Source organism: Callithrix jacchus, chromosome 1 (genome assembly GCF_049354715.1).
Source record: "Callithrix jacchus isolate 240 chromosome 1, calJac240_pri, whole genome shotgun sequence".
Taxonomy (NCBI): Eukaryota; Metazoa; Chordata; class Mammalia; order Primates; family Cebidae; genus Callithrix; species Callithrix jacchus.
The window spans coordinates 78776892-78792530 of NC_133502.1; the positions used below are offsets into that span (position 1 = coordinate 78776892).

Here is a 15639-nt window from a genome sequence, read left to right on the forward strand (position 1 = left end):
TGGTCTACTTCTATTGCTTGGACTAGATCAATTGAAAAGACCTCCAAATTTGGAATCTAACCACAACCCCATATTTTTGTGAGGAGCACAAAGGGGTGTTGCACCTTCTTAAGGGTCCTGCCCACATGCTGTCCCAGGTGCTTCCCACCTGGCATGCTGGCATGCACGATCTTCAGTTCTCTTTCTTTTTCTTCCCTCCTTCCTTCCTTTCTTTCCTCCTCTCTTTCCTCTCTCTCCCTCCCTCTCTCTTTCTTTCCTCTCCTTCCTTCCTTCCTTCCTTCCTTCCTTCCTTCCTTCCTTCCTTCCTTCCTTCCTTCCTTCCTTCCTTCCTTTTCTTTCTTTCCTTCCTTCTTTCTTTCTTTCTTTCTTTCTTTCTTTCTTTCTTTCTTTCTTTCTTTCTTCTTTCTCTTTCTTTCTTCTTTCTTTCTTCTCCCGCTCCTCCCTCCCTCCCTCCCTTCCTTCCATCTTCTTTCTCTCTTTCTCTTTCTCTCCCTGAGTTTTACTTTTGTTGCCCAGGCTGGAGTGCAATGGCACGATCTCGGCTCATTGCAACTTCCGCCTCCTGGGTTTCAGCGATTCTCCTGCCTCAGCCTCCCAAGTAGCTGGGATTACAGGAGAGTGCTGCCATGCCCAGCTAATTTTTGTATTTTTAGTAGAGATGGGGTTTCATCATGTTGGCCAGGCTGGTCTCGAACTACTGACCTCTGGTGATCTGCTTGCCTTGGCCTCCCAAATTGTTGGGATTACATGCATGAGCCACCCCACGCTCGGGTGTAATGTTTTCTTAGGTAGAAAAAAATACTGGAATTCATACTTCATACAAAGTCTTCCTATTGTTGGGCCAGGTGTGGTGGCTCATGCTTGTAATCCTAGTACTTTGGGAGGCCAAGGCGAGCAGATCACCGGAGGTCAGTAGTTCGAGACCAGTCTAGCCAACATGATGAAACCCCATCTCTACTAAAAATACAAAAATCATCTGGGTGTGGTGGCACTCATCTGTAATTCCAGCTACTCAGGAGGCTGAGGCAGGAGAATTGCTTGAATCTGGGAGGTGGAGGTTGCAGTGAGCCGAGATCGCGCCATTGCACTCCAGCCTGGGCAACAGAGTAAGACTCGGTCTCAAAAACGTAAAAAAAAAACAAGAAAACCCCAAAAAACCAAAGTCTTCCTATTGGTGCAGGCATATGATAGAAGAAAATAGTAAGAACAAGACTAAAGTGAAAGTCTCACACAGCGACTTCTGCTCTCATCTTGCCCATTAGGACTGGGCTATGTGACCGCCCTGGATACAAAGGAAGGTGTGTAACTTTTGGGCCTGGTGCTGCTCTGTCAAAATCAGTGCAGTTAGGGGGAACAACAAAATGGATATGAGATGGATGCTAGCAGGTTCTGCCCACTCATCATCGTTTGGAACTGTGGGCATTTCTAAAGTTTATTTCTATGAACCACTCACAACAGCCACATGCTGTTGTGAAGCATTGCTTAGTTCTTTATTCCTGGGCAATACAAATTCACAGTGAAAAACAAATTAAATTAGAAAATACACTTGAGAAAGAAAGATTTAAAATGCCTATAATCCATTACACAGAGAGCATCAGTGTTAACCTTGTAGCATATTTGCTTTTGAACATGGATGTGTATGTGTGTGCACGCGCGCACACACACACATGCACACGCACACTTTGGTTTTGTCTTTGAGTAAATGGACTGATGAGATTTGAATGGTGAGGCTGACTAGAGGCTTTGTAATCACAAAGACGGCCAAATCCACAGTCAGGGGTCCTCCCTCCAGGGCTGGCCTCCCAGGAGGAGGGTCAGAGGCTGGATGCCACAGGCACCCCAGGCTGTGAGGACTGCTGGAGATGGCATAGGAGGCTGGTGCCCAGCCAGCTGTGCAGGAAGGAAAGACCCTCTCAGGGCAGATGACCCCAAAGTTTTCTTCCTCCAAAAATGAGGATAGTAATGACCCAATCGTATTAAACATGAACATGAGAAAACAATGATATAAAGTCACTTTATAAACAAAAATGCTACACAACCATCGGTGGTATCATAAACACTGTTTTTGTTGTCAACACGAATAGTAATATCTAATACTTACTGAGCACATGCTATGTGCCAGGCACTCTGTCACTAGCTATGCATAAATTATTTAATCCTCAGAATAACCCCATGACATGGGTTTTTGAAAAAAATCATTATCAGGCCGGGCGCGGTGGCTCAAGCCTGTAATCCCAACACTTTGGGAGGCCGAGACGGGTGGATCACGAGGTCGGGATATCGAGACCATCCTGGTCAACGTGGTGAAACCCCGTCTCTACTAAAAATACAAAAAATTAGCTGGGCATGGTGGTGTGTGCCTGTAATCCCAGCTACTCAGGAGGCTGAGGCAGTAGAATTGCCTGAACCCAGGAGGCGGAGTTGCGGTGAGCCGAGATCGCACCATTGCTTGCACTCCAGCCTGGGTAACAAGAGCGAAACTCCGTCTCAAAAAAAAAAAAAAAAAAATTCATTATCATCTTTTTGTAGATGAGGATATTGAGGCAAAATTAAATAAATTGCCTAAGCTCGCAGCTGGTAAGGGACTACTGGGACTCTAACCCAATTCTAACCCCGAATCCTGTTCTTTTAGAGAATCTAGTTTTCAGAGTCTTTATTATTTAGATTGTCCTCCTTGAATGCTTTCTGGTTATTTTAAAATTCGTTGCCTGTAACTTTAAAAATATTCCAAATATAGACCATCAAAGAATACAATGGGATTATCACCTCCTTTGTTTAGATATTATGCCTTCATTAATGCATCCCAACATTTTATTGGTTTTTTGAAAAACTGGGTCTCACTGATGGCTTATCTGAATTTGAAGTCTACATTTCCTAAGTCCTTCTCTTTTGCACTGTTAAACTTGATCTCCCTTACTGCAAACTCATACAAATGAAATTGGACGTCAGTCTTTAATAGGTTGTCTTGTTTGAAACCCCAGCCAGTATGTGGAAACTCTTAAGACATCCATAAAATATTCTTCTGCTGGGTGTTCTATGCAAGATTCCCAAATGCTAATTATTATTGTGAAATGGTGAGACATCTGAAAGAGTTTCCTTGTCAAGCTGCATTGCATCATACGGGAACTGTTTTAAATAGACCACCCTGTACACAAACATTTTTATCTTGGTGCATTCAGGCACCACTTCTGTGTAGTAGGAGATTAATTGTCCTCTCCACTGAACAGGAGGAGAAGCTGCACAGGGAGCACCCCGAGGGGCTGCAGGGAGGGCCAGGGCTGCAGGGAGGGTCAGCGCTCCTGTGTCTTCTCCTGCTCCATTTCCAGAGGGCAAGATCTGATCTCTTCATAAAAGTGAAAATTTAACAGGAGAGAGAAAGCAGCGAGCAGCCCAAGTTTTCCAGTGAATCAAAAACAGACCATTCATAAGAAAAGAAGATTCTTTAAAATGGAGCTTAAAAAGGACAAATGAGATAAGAATATGAATTAAAATATTTTAAATGCTACTTTGAACAAGTCAGGATGAAAACGGAACAAAATATCAGGCAGCACTGGAGGGGTCGGGGGTAATCCTGGACTATGTATGAATACGGGGTGGAGAGAAAGAGGGGCTTGGCTTGCAGAAAGTGAAAGAGACATAGAGGAATTCTACTTAACTGGTTAATTTGCAGACAAAGAACAATATAAATTTCACTGTTTGAAGGAGGGGAAAATCTCCTTTTAGAAAAACAAAAAACAAAGCAGATCTTCACAGCTCCGTGCATATTTCCCTTCTCCGCAGTGATGAAAGTGTTTGCACTAATTTTCCAGGGAGACCAGAAAATATGTATAGTGTGTTTTGTCTCCAGTGGCATCCTGGGTCACTGAGCACCGTCATTCAATGCGATTTGTTGATGGATAGAAGGAAGAATCGAACCTTTCAGCATTAGGGGAAGAAAGTAGCCAGAACGCAGCGTCGATGGGATCCCCGGTGGAAAATAATCTGAAATGTTAAATCTTAAAGTTACAGAAGACGCTGTCCCATGGAACGAAGTGAAACACTGTCACTAGACAGGCCAGGCCTGATCACTTGTGCCTGTTTCTGTTGGATAAGATTGTGCTTCTAGAAGATGAGAGTGCAGTGACAAACACGGAGTGTTCCATGTGGCGTCTGAATAGATCAGACTCAGGCCCTCCATGTCAATTGTGTGCAGAAAGAAAGGCCCGAACTGCTAACTAGGGTTGCCCAGAGAACTGGTGGCTGTGGGAGTGGATGGGGGCGGGGCGGGGGAGGGGAAGAGAATTCTCTCTCTGCTCAGAGGGGAAAATTCTCCACCAGCTTGTTCCCAGCTGAGTGCAGAAAGGGAACACATCCCGACACCCCCTCAAGTTCCCAAGGGAACAGGAGGCCACTTGCGTTCTCCCCTTCATCACCCCTTGGTTCACTGAATGAAACGGCTTCTTCCCAGGGGCTGGGGTGAGAGCCCGGGCGCACCCGCGTGGCCTGCCACTCAGCGTCCGGCCCCTCTGCAGGCTCAAGGGGAGTCCACTCCGAGCTGGGGTGGCGTGGAACAGTGGCTGAGCCCATTTACCTTGACTTGCAGTAGGATGCTCAGATAGGAGCAGGTGTGGCGGACGACTGGGACCCTGGACAACTGGGAATGGGATGCAGGAGAAAAGAATGAGTCCCTGCCAGGTGCCAGCCTGTGCTCAATGCTTCACTGCAGCCTGCCTGCTGAATGCTCCCGTTTGACAGATGAGCACCTGGAGGAGGAGGGACAGTGGGCAATCTGTAGAAGCCACATGTCACGTAGGTAGCAGAGCAGGATAGTCACCTCATCTGTCAGGAGCCTCACGAGGGGCTTGGCCCAGAAAATACCAGCTCCAGGCCTTAGGAACACAGGGAGGACTCCAGGTGCAATGGGCTCATTTCTGCACAGAGACTGGACGGGCTCTCAGTCATAAAGCCCAGAAATACCTACTGCATGAAGGGACTGGCCAAAGTCTGAAATGAGACTGTGTCCCAGTTGCAACCTTAGGAAGCTGACTCTGAGATTTGCCTCCTGAAGTTTACTGAGGTACTCTCAGGATCAAGGTCTGTGAAGGAAGAGAAAGAGGCAGGAAAGGCAGAGAGGAATTGAACTGCAAGACAGTCTCCAAGAGGCCTCCGCCAACCCCACCCAGGGCAGCTCTGAGGCCCAAAGAGCCCTCAGAGGGTGGGGCTTTTCTACCCTGCGCCATCGTCCGCAGGACGCAGCTGTCCTGGGGAAGGGGCATGAACTCGGGAAAGAGGCTCTTTTGAGCTGAAGGCAAATCATAGAGAGGAATTCAGTTGAGAGCTGCCGGCAGCCAACTCTTGGTATAGCCAAGAGCATGAAGGCAGGAGCTGTGGGAGGCTCTGGGAATGCACCATCCACTCACTGCTCAGCTGTACCAGCAGGCCACGATGGGAGGTGCGGAACAGGACCCAAACCAGGGTCCTTTCACGGAATCTTTGGTGGAGAGATAAATGGTTTTCCACATATTAATATTTCTGAAGTTGAGATGCATTTTGCAATTCAGGTCAAAGTAGGCTTGTCAGCGGCAAAACTGTTACTAAATTGATAGCGGCTTTTGGAACAGAAGCTCCAAGAACTGAGGAAACACTGCTGAACAGCCTGGCTGGTCATGAGGCTGCAGTGGGCGATGTGTGAAAGAGGTCTAGTCTTGCCAGAGCTTCAGGAGCGGGACTCCTGCCCCGCCGCAGCAGGGAGGTAAGGGCTCCTCCCTCTTGCTTGCTTCAGTTACCTTCAATAATTTTTGCTTACCTGGCTTTAGCCTGAACTCCTGCAAACAAGTAAACAAATAAATGAGTACTGCCAGCCTTAAGTATCTTCAGGGGGTTGTTCTCAGGACTGTCTGTGGTTGCTAAAAAGCAGCAGATGCTCAGGTCTCTTCCATCAAGTGGCACGGCATGTACACACAGCCCACACGCACTGTCCCATCTGCTTTAAATCATCTCTAGATGACATATAATACCTAAAACAATGTAAATGCCACAAATGTAGTTGCGAACACTGTATTTTTTATTTGTATTACTTCATACTGTTGCATTATTTTTTTCAAGTAAAAGATGTTTTAGTGTCATTTACATATTTAATAGAAAAAGGAGTGCAGCAAATGGGTCAGGGTTGTATGAAAAAAAAAATCCAGGTTTCTACAAGTTGCTTTATTTACATCTGGTAGCAGGGCTGTCCCCACATCAGGCACAGCTGCTGCACTTCTCCAATGCCCCTTTGCAGATGCAGCCCTGGGCACAACTGGCACAGCCCACGGGGCAGCAGGAGCAGCAGCTCTTCTTGCAGGAGGTGCATTTGCACTCCCCGCACTTGCAGGAGCCACCAGTGGCGCAGGAGCTGTTGGGGTCCATTTCGAGCCAAGGAGACACTGGAGTTACCAGGGGAGAGGTGAAAAGGCAGTCAGGTAGCTGGAAGGTGTCATATTGTTGCACTATTATTATTTTTTTTATTTTTTAAATACTTTTGACCTGAGGTTTGTTGAAGCTGTGTATGTGGAACCCTTGGACATGGAGGGTGGCCTGTCATGACAAATTGTATCTGTGGTGTGAGACTCCAGGGCCACTTTAATTAATAAACTACGTTAGTAAACAGCTTTGGGTCTTTTTCAAACTGCCCTAGAAATCTCCTTAGACGGTTCAAATTTGTTATTGGAAAAGACTAATGTGGCCTTGGAGATGGAATTCAAAGTCCACATAATTTTTCAGCAATTTTTTTTCTGGCAATCACATGTTCAGGATTCTAAGTAATGTGTGCACCCTGACCTCTTCTGATTCATCTGTTTTAACCACTAACTTCACATGATGGTCGAGGAGCCATCCCTCAGCCCTCCCTCAGCAGTCCTTCAATATAATTATATTACAAATTGTAGGATTAAATAACACATAGTGTTTACATTATCCTGCCTACATACATTTTACTTCCAGCCGAGCACTGTAGCGTACTGTGATCATGCCCCTGTCCTTACTCCTCCTCTCCCCGTGTTAATGATGTCTTTTCTTTTCCTTTAGTTTTCTTTCTCACACCTTTTAATAACCTCCCGGTACAACTTTTCACAAGGAATGTGTTAGGGTTTCCTCCTGAAGTCATCCATCTGGTCCACTATTTTCTTGCAGAGGTCCCTGCTGGAGCCTGCCACTCTCCTTCTTGGTCATTCCAGGACTTCTTTTGTGGCCCATCCTCCGCACTGCCTTCTTTTCTCTGGGACTGCATTCTTGACTTCCTAAGTCTTCTATCTTCTCAGGAGAGGAATGGAAAGGAGGCGGGGCAAAGACACACACACACACACACACACACACACGTGTATACATGCGCACACATATATATCACATATTCTGTTTACTGAGGTATCATTTACATACATTGAAGTACACAGGTCTTAATTGTAGAATTCCATAGGGTTTGACAAATGAATACCTTGAGAAAGATACAGAGCAATTCTATCCCCTACAAAGTTTTTTTGTACCCCTTCCCAATTAATCCCATCCCATACCCCTAAAGCCACCACTGATCTGATCTCAATCATACCCATTACATTAGATTTGTCCTGCCAATTATGGAATGTCATATAAATGGAATTATATAGAGGATATTTTGGGAGAGGGCCTGGCATTTTTCACTCAGCACAATATTTTTTCATACCCATCCTTACTGCTGCATAAAATGTGTTCCTTTTAGTAATGGAGCAACTGTATTTTATAAATGCCTGTCTTCATCGCCGCAAGATGATACAACAAGAATGCCATAGACCGGGTTGCCTAAACAACGGACATTTATTTCCTCATCACATTAGGAATTAGGGTCATAACCTGTGAATTTTAGGGAGATGCACACATTCAGTCCATAGCATTCTACCCCAGCCCCTCAAAATTCATGTGCTTCTCATGTGCCAAATACTCCTGGTCCTCAACATATGATGGTTCAACTTACAATTTTTAAGTTTTGTGACGGGTCTATCAGGAAATAACCCCATGGTAAGCTGAAGAGCATATTCTGATTTTTTTACTTTACCATGGGTTCATCAGGCTACTTAATGCATTTTTGACTTATGACATTTTTACTTACAATGGGTTAATTGGGACAGAACACCAACCTAAGTCAAGGAGCATCTGTACATTCATTCCATCCCCCAAAGTCTTAACTCATTCTGGCAACAACTCTAATGTCTAAAGTCCAAAGTCTTTTCTAAATATCATCTAAATGAGGTACAGTGAGACTCGAGGTACGATCCTAGGGCAAAATTCCTTTCCAGCTGCGAATCTGTGAAACCACACAAGTCGTATGCTTCCAAAATACAGTCATGAGATAGGTATAGGATAGGCATTCCCATTCCAAAAGCAAGACACAGAAGGAAGGGGTGACCTGGTCCCAAGTGAGTCCAAACTTTAAGGCAAACTCCATGAAATCTTAAGGCTTGGGAATAATCCTCCTTGGTACGATTAATTGGCAGAGGACCTCCAAATTGCTTTGGGGTGCTTCATCCCTTTTCCTAGAGGATAGCACATATTCACAATCTTCCTTCATTCCATCCCATGTTCTGTTTTTTTTTTTTGTCCCAGCTAGCAGTGTCTCTGCAGGTGTAATCCCATCTCTATTCCTGGCCTCTGTTGAAATGGCTGATTAGGTTCGTTGTTCACAGCCACACTAATCTCCTGATGAAATGGTTGGTCCACCACACCCTTAGTGGTTCCTTTCAGTACACACTTTCTCACTTTCAGTAATATGAACAGACTGAGAATTTTCCAAATCTTTAAACCCTGGTTCCTTTTTGCTTAACAATTCCTTTCTCAATTCATTTCTCTCTTTTGGCATTTTACTACAAGTAACTGGGAGGAACCAAGTCACTTCTTCAACATGTTTAGAAATCTCCTCAGCAAAATATCCAGTCTCATCCCTTGCAAGTTCTACCTTCCACAAAACATTAGGACACAAACACAATTCAGCCAAGTTACTTGCCACTGTATGACAAGGATGGCCTTTCCTCCAGCATCCAATAACATTCCGCCTTTACATCTGAGACCGCATCACAAAGGCCTTTACCTCCATATTTCTACCAACATTCTGTTCATAATTACTTATGTATTCTTTAAGAGACAGTTCATAATGATACAAGGCTAGATTCACAATAAAAATAATTTTAAATTTGTATGTACCTAATAGTATAACCTCAATATATTAAAAAAAAATTGACACCTAGAAAAAGAAATAGATACACCCAGAATCACAGGAGGAAATTGTTTTTTTTTTTTTTTTTTTTTTTTGAGACAGAGTCTTGCTCTGTCGCCAGGCTGGAGTGCAGTGGCACAATCTTGGCTCACTGCAACCTCCACCTCCTGGATTCAAGCAACTCTTCCGCCTCAGCCTCCCGAGTAGCTGGGACCACAGGTGCATGCCACCATGCCCGGCTACGTTTTTTGTATTATTTTTAGTAGAGACAGGGTTTCACCATGTTGGCCAGGATGGTCTCAATCTCCTGACCTCGTGATCCGCCCACCTCGGCCTCCCAAAGTGCTGGAATTACAAGTGGGAGCCACCGTGCCCGGCCACAGGAGGAAATTTTAAAACACTTCACTCAGTAGTTGAAAGAAAAATTGTTAATGTAGAAGATTTGAGTGTGATTAACAAACCTAAACCAAATAATGTGTAGATCCTGTCCCCAACAACTGTGCAATACACACTATTTTCAAGCAAACAGGTGATATACAAAAATTCACAATACATTGGAACGAAAAAGCAAGTCTCAATAAACTTTACAGAGGAATGTTCTCTGATAACAATGAAATCATGTCAGAAATCAATTATTAAAAGTCAAATGGTAATTAAAAGTAATGAAAAAGAAACATTTCCACTTGGTTGAAAATTATGAAAAACACTCCTAAATATATTATGGGTCAAATAAGAAATCACAATGAAATTTGGAAAATATTTAGCTGAACTAAAATGAAATAATACATATTAAGACATATGAAACATAAAACAGGCTGGGTGCAGTGGCTCACAACTGTAATTCCAGCACTTTGGGAGTCCAAGGTGGGCAAATCACAGGACAGGAGTTCAAGACCAGCCTGACCACGTCTCTACTAAAAATACAAAAATTAGCCTGGCATGGTGGCGCATGCCTGTAATCCCAGCTACTCGGGAGGCTGAGGCAGGAGAATCACTTAAACCCGGGAGGCTGAGGTTGTGGTGAGCAGAGATCATGCCACTGCACTCCAACCAGCCTGAGCAACAGAGACTCTGTCTCAAAAAAAGAAAAAAGAATACAGAACAGTATTTTATTTATTTGCCTGGGAAGCAATCATAAATGTTGGTTTAGTTTATTGTTAAACAAACAGGCAAACTGCTCATTATTACAGAGACAATGTTGTTACATTGAAGAAAATTAGAAAATATAGACAAGCAAAGCAAAACAAATCAACACAACAAGTCGTATTTCTGCTAGCCAGAGATCACCACTGCGAGGTATGAGTGTGTGTGTCTGTGCGTATGGGTGTGGTGTGTGTGTGTGTGTGTTTTGGAGAGAAAGAAAAATAGGATTGCTTTTAAGAAGCCTCAAAGATGCAGAGTGAATAGTCAGAAACGTTGAAAATACTTAAAAAGTCAAGAAGGCTGAAAGATTTTAAATTAAATCTTAACATGTATCAAGAAGTCCTGGGTAGATTGTGAAAACAACGGGAATCTAGATGCTAAGAGTCAGAATTTTAAAGACTGCTACATAATGCTTATTAACTTCCATAAAGAAAACTGTTTCTTTTTGGCAGTTCACAGGTTATTTTATGTATATAATTTGTTTCTTTGAGAAAAATAGTAATTGGAAAATACATGAAAATAGAATATAAAAGCCACTTTAACTCCCATAACTATCATTTTGGTGTATTTCTTTTTATGCGTGTGTGTGTGCATGTGTTTAAACTTGTGTGGTTAAAATAATTTTGGAAACAGTAACATATGTGCAATGAAAACATACTGAAAAATATACAGAAATATTTTAAAAATAAAAATCATCCATAATCTCAATGAGCAGTGGATCCTCCCCAGCTTTAATCATTGTGTTTCTTTATAAACTTTTATATAACTCAAGCAAGGCAGCTTTGTAGCTGTATACTGAAGATGAGGGGTAGTGAAGTGTTTCTCCCCTTCAATGAAGCTAGGAAATCACACAGTGTCTTCCTCACCCAGTCAGCTAAGAAAGCAGGAGGCGCATAGCACAGGTCTGCAGTGGCATGTATAAATTGGGGATGTTGGTAAAAGTATCATGCGTAAAGAAAAATTACAAGATCTACAGAGTCAAGCATGATGGATTGCTTCAAAGCAGGCTGCTTACCACGAGAGGCCTATATCATGCTGTGCAAGACACTCTCTGTAAGAAAATCACATGTTGACAATCTAGAGGCTGTGTTTACGTGCACACACACATCTTCAATCCCTTGGATGAACATCTGATTTGTGTTACTCTCTTTCAGTTTCAGAGTTTCCATCTGGAATGTTACCTCACCAAACTAAACCACCCTAGGTCTAGTTAGTTTGAAGCCTAATTTTTTTTCCATTACCAGAAGACAATCTTGGACTGAAGTCTTTAAAAATATTGTAGTCTTTCTACAGATGTATTTCTTTCTTTCCATTGAAAGAACATCCTAAAGTTTACAATAAATTCTTAAAAAGAAATGAAGAGATGAACTTCAAAACTCTGTCAGTGTTTATGTATTCTAGGGAAAGTGTTTCATTTTAAGTCAATTAGAAAGTAGAATTTTTTTCCCAGGTCTATGAAACTGTGGTTGTGTCTATGATGTGTCAAAACAGAGAAATGAAAATGGAAATGAAATCAGATCTGGGTGCTTTACCAGAACAATGACGGTGATACATGAAAGTCACAAGTTGCTTCCATGTCAGCAAAAATCTAAAGTTGTAGGCAGAAGATACAGATGCAAACAATGAATTGAGTTTTCAAATTTTCATTCAATTGCTTGAGTGTTGTAATAGGCACAGAGTTAAAATAGAACTTGGAGGCAGAAAGGAATTGAGATTCCAGCTACCTCGGAGCAGGATTTTTGTCAGATTCATTTTCTTCTTACCATATTCCTCAGAACCCTTTCTGGAGCTTGTGCTCTAAATGTTTGTTGACTGACTGAATGAATGACCTAGTATATGAGCAGGTTAGGTTGTAGCCTATGTGCTTTGCTGAGTCAATGATTTTACTATGTTGGCTCTCAAAAAAAGGCTTTACAATATAAAATCAAAGAAAAATAAAATTAATGAATCAACAGCTTACTCATGGATCTCTGCTAGGCACTGTGGTAAACAGAAAGATGAATAAATCTTTAATAAGTGGGACACCTTGGGATGGGATGAAGTAACAATTGAAGATTAAATGCATTTGTGAATACCGAGGCTACAGGAACACTGACGAGCTTTTAACTGAGGACTTGTCCTACACTATTGTACAGCAAAATTAAAAACAGCTTTAAAATGCTCTTATTTCGATACATTCCCCTCCCTCTCCCTCTGTCACTGCCACCAAAGGCCAAACATCTCTGCCTAATTGGCATGTGTTGAGGTCAGGCTGACATGAACAGCTGGATGAGACTTGACCTGAAATTTTGGTTGGACCCATTCACCAACTCCACTGACCCCGAATTGTAGGTATGGCATTTACCACTCACCATATTAATCAATCTGACTGAATATTAAAACCATGCTTTACTTACTGAGGCACACTGATTTAGACTAAGGGGCTGGATCTCACTGGAAGTGGGATGAAGTGAAAAGCTCATATCCTGGGTCAACATGAAATTGAAACAATCAATGAATTTGATAGTAAAAAGTAAAACCAGGCCAAGGCGGGTGGATCACAAGGTCAAGAGATCGAGACCATCCTGGTCAACATTGTGAAACCCCATTTCTACTAAAAATACAAAAAATTAGCTGGGCATGGTGGCGCGTGCCTGTAATCCCAGCTACTCAGGAGGCTGAGGCAGGAGAATTGCCTGAATCCAGGAGGCGGAGGTTGCGGTGAGCCGAGATCGTGCCATTGCACTACAGCCTGGGTAACAAGGGCGAAACTCCGTCTCGGGGAAAAAAAAAACAAAAACGTAAAACCAGAGAGTTTTGATGACTGGGAGATACTGGTGGCTGCCTAAATCCAAATCTCTCTTCTACATCCACCCTTAAAATATAAAATCACCAATGAGTGCCAATAAAACCACACATGGGCTGAGGTGGGAGGAGGATTACTTGAAGCCAAGAGTTCAAGATTACCCTGGGCAACATAGTGACACCGTGTTTCTAAAAAATGAAAGAGAGAAAATTAGCTGGGTGTGGTGGTGTGCAACTTTAGTCCCAGCTACTTGGGAGGCCGAGGCAGAAGAATTGCTTGAGCTCAGGAGTTCAAGGTTGTAGTGAGCTATGATTGCACCACTTCACTCCAGTCTGGGTGACAGACCCAGACCCTGTCTCCTTTTTTTTTTTGAAACAGGGTTTTGCTCTTTCACCAGGCTGGAGTGCAGTGGTGTTAATTTGGCTTACTGCAATCTTTGCCTCCCAACTTCAAGCAATTCTCCTGCCTCAGCCTCCCGAGTAGCTGGGACTACAGGTGCTTGGCACCACGCCCAGCTAATTTTTTGTATTTTAGTAGAGACAGGATTTCACTATGTTAGCCAGGATGGTCTTGATCTCTTGACCTGGTGATCTGCCCGTCTCGGCCTCCCAAAGTACTGGGATTACAGGCGTGAGCCACTGTGCCCAACCAACCCTGTCTCTTAAAAAAACAAAAACAAAACACCCCCAAAACTACACATGACTCATGCCTTTAGCATTATTAGTAGACAGAAAATACCGTGGTCTTCAAATTACTTGTAAATAGAGAAATAAATACCAAATCCCAGAGAGGCCTGCCACCACTGCAAGCCCGCGGATGCTGAGAGTATGGGGAAGGGGCTTTCAGAGACCCATAAAAAATAAGACAATGAAGGAGAAGATACAGATGAAGCACAGGCAAATTCACCCCAGAAAAACCCAACAGTAAGTGTCTAGGACGTAGTAATGCAAAGCACAGCTACAGGAGAGGGGCTTGCAGGGAATAGCACTGGAATCACAGCCATGAGGAAGTGCTGTTGCCGGGAAAGAATCAGGGAAGGGGTTGGCCCTTGAAGACGCTGCCATAATGGATAAGAAGGAAATGAGATGGGCAAATTAAAAGAGGAATAAAATGTGCGGTAAACATAGTGGCTCACAAGGACTGATTATTAGCATCTCTTCCTAACTCTGTTCGGTGACACCCCATTGATAGGTTAAAATCAGCTGTGGTGGGAGTGCACGTGTCACAGCAAATGCTACCAATCAGGTTACTTTTTCTTGGAGATCAGGCTGTTAAACATTTACCAGCTGACCACTGTATCAGTCAGCCCTGTTTCTATACCACCATCACCACCACAACTGCCAACAATATCTTCCATTAAATAAATTGCACTTCAGTAAACTGTCTTAAGATAACTTGGAACACTCGCGAAAAAACACCTAGAAATAGAAAAAATCGAACTGACTTCCTATAAAGCAAATGTAAGAAGTAAACAGAAAGTGCTAATTGTAATGTTTGACTGGTGAAAATGTTTCCTGAAAAAATTCATATCCTGGGCAACATAGTGAGACCCCCCCATCTCTACAAAAATTTAAATTGATTAGCCAGGCATGGTGGTGCACACTCCCATGTGGTCCCAGCTACTTGGGAGGCTGAAGTAGGATAATTGCATGAGTCTGGGAGGTTGAGGCTGCAGTGAGCCATGTTCGTACCACTGTACTCCAGCCTGGGAAACAGAGTGAGACCCTGCCTCAAAAAAAAAAAAAAAAATTCAGAAAGCAGAATAAAATTTTACACAACTCTCCAAACTCAATTAAATAACCTAAACCAAATATATGGAGATGGATTTTTTAAAATCCTAGAATCATAATTTTAAAAAAACCCAGTACAGAAATGAACATAAAACAGAAAGAAATACAACACAAATTAATCCCACAAAAGATATTGAAAGAAAAAGACAGAATTATTTCAGAAATGAAGAACAAATTATAGGTCTGAATGGAAAATAGAATTCAACAAACATTTAATAAGGGATACTGAAGAAAAGTAGGCAAATGACCAAGAGATTTAAAATGAGATAAATAAGTTAAAAGGGTCAGAGAAAAAGTGGTTGAAGCAGAAGGCAGACAGAGAAGGTCCAACATATAAATAATTGTGCTCTTTAAAGAGACAAGCAAAATATTAGAACATAGCTAATAAATTTAAATTCCAACAGAACTTACTGGAAATGGAAAAAATCATTCTACATATACAGCAAACCTACTGTGTAAATGAGAAAATTGACAAGAGACAATTATTTCTAACACACGTCCTGGTAAAATGATTAGATTTCAAAGACAAAGGAAAGAAATCATCAGGGCCCCCAGACAAAAAAGATCCAGTTACTTACAGGAAAGAAAATCAGGCAGGGCATCAGGCTTCTCACAGCCACACAATAGGTTAGGCAAGAGTGAAGCAGCATTTTCATAGACTCAAGGAAAGAAAGTGCTAGCCACAAGATTTAATATCCATTCAAGCTATCAGTGGAACACCG

At 42.6% G+C, this 15639-nt stretch overlaps 2 protein-coding genes across 2 annotated transcripts in view; both read right to left on the reverse strand.

Annotated features, from left to right (window-relative positions):
* The window catches only part of LOC118144505 (uncharacterized), a 62426-nt gene extending 57207 nt beyond the window's left edge, over nucleotides 1-5219 (reverse strand). The window contains exon 1 of the mRNA XM_078345363.1: nucleotides 5159-5219. Coding sequence (XP_078201489.1) covers nucleotides 5159-5219 — 61 coding nt within the window. The remainder of the gene's footprint in view (nucleotides 1-5158) is intronic.
* Nucleotides 5220-6195: 976 nt separating this feature from the next.
* Nucleotides 6196-6514, reverse strand: LOC118151576 (metallothionein-1G-like). The gene has a single exon (XM_035291713.3). The coding sequence runs from the start codon at nucleotides 6385-6387 to the stop codon at nucleotides 6220-6222; it is 168 nt and encodes a 55-aa protein (XP_035147604.1). The 5' UTR covers nucleotides 6388-6514; the 3' UTR covers nucleotides 6196-6219.
* Between the last annotated feature and the right edge of the window lie 9125 nt (nucleotides 6515-15639).

Coding starts and splice junctions, on each gene's coding strand:
- LOC118151576 (XM_035291713.3), bottom strand. CDS start 6,387: ATGGACCCCAACAGCTCCTGCGCCACTGGTGGCTCCTGCAAGTGCGGG.